This window comes from Porites lutea, chromosome 2 (assembly GCF_958299795.1).
Source record: "Porites lutea chromosome 2, jaPorLute2.1, whole genome shotgun sequence".
Classification (NCBI taxonomy): Eukaryota; Metazoa; Cnidaria; class Anthozoa; order Scleractinia; family Poritidae; genus Porites; species Porites lutea.
In genome coordinates this window covers 38,839,035-38,843,800 of record NC_133202.1, presented here as the reverse complement: position 1 = coordinate 38,843,800, position 4,766 = coordinate 38,839,035, and the positions used below count along the sequence as shown (strand labels likewise).

The following is a 4,766-nucleotide window of genomic DNA, read 5'->3' as shown; positions in this document are numbered from 1 at the left end:
TAGTGGGACACCATCAGCTTTCAGTTGTGGGAGGGTCAGGTCTTTGCGTATAAGTCTAAACTGATGAAATTTAAAAACGATCAGGGACAGTTGAAAAATTCAGAAGGGCTCAATAAAGGACAATTCACCGACAAGGAAAAAAAGCGAAGAAAAAAAAATTAATTAAGGTTATGATAGGTAAGCCATAATATCGACTTAAACTGAGGTTAGAAGTGTTTTGACTGTTGGGTAAACTATATTTTTAGTAACCCGGGTAGAAGTTCCTTTTAGTAGATGAAAAGAAAAAAAAACGGGGGTTTGGTGAGAAAAATATGAACTAATTAAGACTTATTGGTGGTCTTTATTAAAGATTTAAAAATCTTTTAGCAGATATCACTATTTAAAAAAAGTGCAAACATCGGATATTGTTATGGATATCGAGATAGCCTGTTTCAGCCTCCGAGATAGTCGGGCCCGCTGAATTGAGTAAGCGCGAAGACGAAAATAAAACGGGAGCAAACTCCCTCCCTTTTCCTCTTTTTCGCCCGCCAACTTTTCGAGTGCCTTTTACTTTCGCGTCTTCCCCACTATCTGAGAGCCTGGAACAGGCTAATATCGGGAAGGTGCTCTGTATGTTCTCCATTTTGTAAGAAAAGAACTATTTAATTTAGTTTTAACCTCATTTATGAACATGTCAGGTAAATAAAGTATTACGTAAGACAGTTAATTTGCATTTGTAAACAAAAGCCTTTTTCACCCGTTTCATCGATAAATTCAAGTCAAACAGACAATTGAAAGCTTTACCAATTAAAACTTCCAAACCAAACTTCGTCATCTTCTTCGTGTATTTCGGGAAGAGCTTGTTTGATTATTTGTGAAATTTCTTTATTTATTGCGGCAGCAAACCGGGAAGCCTTTTCGCTCGTAACTTACGAGAGTTTGGCGTCGCTCGCTCGGAGGAACTGGAGGTGGATCAGTGACAACGCTGGATATCCGAAGGTTGATCATGAGTAGCCAATCAGAGCTCTCGAAAAACACTATCCACTGTTTTAGAATATACTTTATATAATAGCCCACAATCGATAGATCAAAATTCTAACCTGACTCCTTGGCTTGTTGGTCAAAATTGCACAGTTTTCACGACTCCATTGCCCCGCAACTTTTAAAAGAGGCTGAGCACAAAGAAAACCAAACCAAATATAGAAAAATGACCAGAAAGCCTCGGAGTCGTGTTAGAGTTTAAATATAACGGACATGGAACATTGGTACCACCAGGGCGTTTATCATAATATTGAGGTTTATTTTCTAAACTTAAAGATTACGTGCACTTTGTTGAATTATAATTCATCTAAGTCATTAGTCTTTGTTATTCTAATTACTTACGATATTGGCTTACTTTGTTGCCAATATCAACCCTTGACATCTTCGACTGACTGATTTACAGATGAGAGGTGATGTTTTGAGCAGTAAAGAGACTGAGTTGCCGACTTTTACCTTGCACTAAACTGAGAAAATTTAAGCTTTGCCAGGTATGTTTAGTCAGTTCTTGTTGTTCAAACCAGATACGATCAACCTTACCTTGTGCTAATTACCTTGCGCTGAATTAAAGACAGTTTAAATCCTCTGAGAAAATTAATCAGTAAAAAAGACGCTTGTAAAAAATAAAGTGCCACAATATATTACACTACACAGTGACTATATCTTCGTCTTGAGTTAAAGCGAGTTGACCGGGTTTTTTTTGCCGCTTGTTGTTACAGAAAAAATAATCCGAATTAAGTGTCAGCGTTGTCTTCTTAGCCTATTCAAAAATCAACAGTTTTAAGTGTTTTGAATCGCAGACGCAAACGGTCGGTACCGGGAGGGCAGTAACACTACTACGTGCAAGTTTCCACACAGGCCAACAGAAAGCAAATTACTTTACAAAACTTTTCTACTCTCCTTTTTCAGTTTTATCGTCGGATGGCATGAATTGAATCACAACTAAAATAAAGTCTTATTTGCATGAGTGACATAGACAATATAGGCATTGGCGAAAATGTTGTTTGTTTTTAACAGAAAAAAATTGTCACCAATTTATGTATGTCAGGGAATGATCATGTTTAAAACCCTGTAATTAAGCCCGTAATGTTGGACTGTGTTAAAACCAACGAAGTTCCAAGGACGTTTTTTTCTTATTATTAAGCTTCAAACACCGCGATATTGAAATGTATTTGATTTATGAGGTCATTTAGGGCGAGCTTTTCACTCTAATGATCACTCTTTTGTACACGGCTACGAACAAAGATTATTATCGTTAAGTTTAGAACTATAAAATCATTTATTATATGGCTGAATCCGTGAGCGGGCAAGATAGAGCGAAAAATCCTGTGTTCTGATTGGCTAGTCAATCAGAGGAGATGGACTGATGAGCCCATCTTTCCGCTCGAAATTTCCCGGTTGGTCCCGCAAAAAGTGTTCCCTTTATGGCCATATGGTAAATCGTTAATTGTCCAAGCTTGTTCGGTCAAGATGGCTAAATATTGGCCTCGTTTTCTTCTTCTCTTTTTCTTTCTCTTTTTATGGACCGAGACGAACTTGGCCAGGTAGCAATCTTTACAACAACAACAACAATAAGCTTTATTTGCATGACCATATCAAAATATTACAGTATTGCAAAACCTACTTGAAATTAATCAGTGATTCCTTGTAAATTAAATATTTAAAATAATTTGAAAGGTATTGATCATTGTTTATTTCTAACCATCAGTAGGATTAATTATTCCGGAGATAAGTTTGTCTCTCAATTCAAAGCAAGTTGATATAAATGAAATTAATTGGAGGTTAATAAAATGGTCAGTAGAATTCATCAGATGTGAAAATAAGGACTCACGTGATTGTAGTCGTAGAAACGGTATTTTAGGTTCTAGTTTAGACAAGAAAAAGCCATACAGAACAAGCCATACAGTCGCACGCAAGACTAATGAATCCCACGTTGAAAGGTTCAGTGTGTAGTATCGTGGAATATGTTTACTCTTTCCTTGTATTTGGTCCACACCTTAAGAATACTACCCTGGCTCCAGAGGTCAGTTAATGGAGTTCGTGCTCATACGAACCGTTAGCGCGATTCGTAATATCATTTCACGATACAGCATACTAAACGGTCCAATAAGATACTAGGTAAACACCCGCGAATAAAAACCTACTTTTTCAAAAGTCTGTCTGGCAAAATAGGTTCTCGTACTTTAGGGTACTCATTAGCAATTTACGCTAAGTAGGTTCTTAATTAGGTTTATTTTTGTGAAGGAGATCATGGATTATTGATTAGCAGAGAAAGAAATAAACCTAGGTTTGGTACAGTACGGTCTTGTCCGAAAAATTGAAATTTGCAATCTCGAAGTTACACTCCTTAGCCTACTCCTTGGTTACATTATTTATCATAATGTAACTGTAACCCACATATAAGAACCTGCTTGATCTTGCTTGGCTAAGATGAACTTGAATTTTTAGGTATTAAAATGCCAGTTGTATATGTCTGCCGGGAGGTCCTTAACCCGCTAGGCTCTTATTATCGGGTGTTTATTATGTACTGATTTAAATAGAAAAAATACTGGATACACCCAAATGCATCCTTTTTTGATACACAGGCACAAGTTCCATACATGAGATCACGATGATGAGATTTCGAGGATTACCGTTAGCCATGGAAAGTTACTTGTTGATTGCTTGGAGCGTTGCCTTTGCCGTTACAGGGATTATAGTGATTGTGATTAACTCTTTGACTCTATATTCCTTTACGAAAAACAAGTTGTTGCAAACCCGTAGGCATTTCCTGATTATCAATCTTACCGTGGCGGATCTTCTGTTCGGTGCTACGGGAATGTCATCAGCCGTTTTCTACCTACTCAATCCATCAGACATTAGTTTTGGTTTGTTCGCCATCTTAAGTATGTTCACCAAACTTGCTTGTCTCATAACCCTGTGCTTAATTGCCATAGAACGAATGCACGCTATCGTTTGGCCTCTCCGTCACCACGTTTTAGGGAGCGGCGTCTACAAAACAGCCTTGGTGTTGAGCTGGATATTGTCAGCAGTTGCAGTTACGACTTCAATCGTGAGCGTGTACACGTACAACGCTGTGCTTATTTTACCAGTCTTGATCGCAGCTGGAATTATCACCATGATCACAAGCTACATAAGCATATGGGTATCTGTTCATCGCAGAATAAAAGACAAGCACAACACAGCTACAAACCAGGATAAAGGCTTGGCTATTACACTTTTGTTGTTGGCAGGTACTTTTGTGGTCACGTGGGTCATTCCCGTGCTTTATATGTCCATTTCTCACCTTTGTTCGTGCTATAAGCCTTCACTTTCAGTTACGCTGTTGACGTATCTTGCGCCTGCGCTAGAGTCAGTAATCAACCCCGTTATTTATTGCTTTCGAATACCTGGCTTTCAAGACAAACTTAAATTAAAGATGGTAACGATGAACTGTTTCAAGAAAAGGGTAAAACACCGTGACGCAAAAACCGAATTAAGTAAAAGGAAGAGCGCACCGAGCAACGAAACCCAAAAGGAATTGTCAGTCCTGTGATCCTTAATTCCTCGCGAAGCGCCGAGCGAAGTGAGTTTATAATCTTGTCGCGCGCGAAGGGCGCGCGCAATGTGTGAACCGCGCGTGGGTCTTAGCGAGCTGCAAACTCGCAGCTCTCATCTTTACTTGTATATATCCGATGGTGTCCGCCATGGAGACGGCAGCAAGAAACTGCGGCGCAGAGAGAACATCACCCAATGAAGTTCTTTAAGAC

The 4,766-nt window shown here is 38.8% G+C and overlaps 1 protein-coding gene across 1 annotated transcript; it reads left to right on the top strand.

Moving 5' to 3' along the window:
• Nucleotides 1-3,628: 3,628 nt before the first annotated feature.
• LOC140926171 (uncharacterized) lies at nt 3,629-4,552 on the top strand. The gene has a single exon (XM_073375956.1). It carries the CDS (start codon nt 3,629-3,631, stop codon nt 4,550-4,552), a length of 924 nt encoding a protein of 307 aa, XP_073232057.1.
• Nucleotides 4,553-4,766: the final 214 nt, after the last annotated feature.

Coding starts and splice junctions, on each gene's coding strand:
- LOC140926171 (XM_073375956.1), top strand. CDS start 3,629: ATGATGAGATTTCGAGGATTACCGTTAGCCATGGAAAGTTACTTGTTG.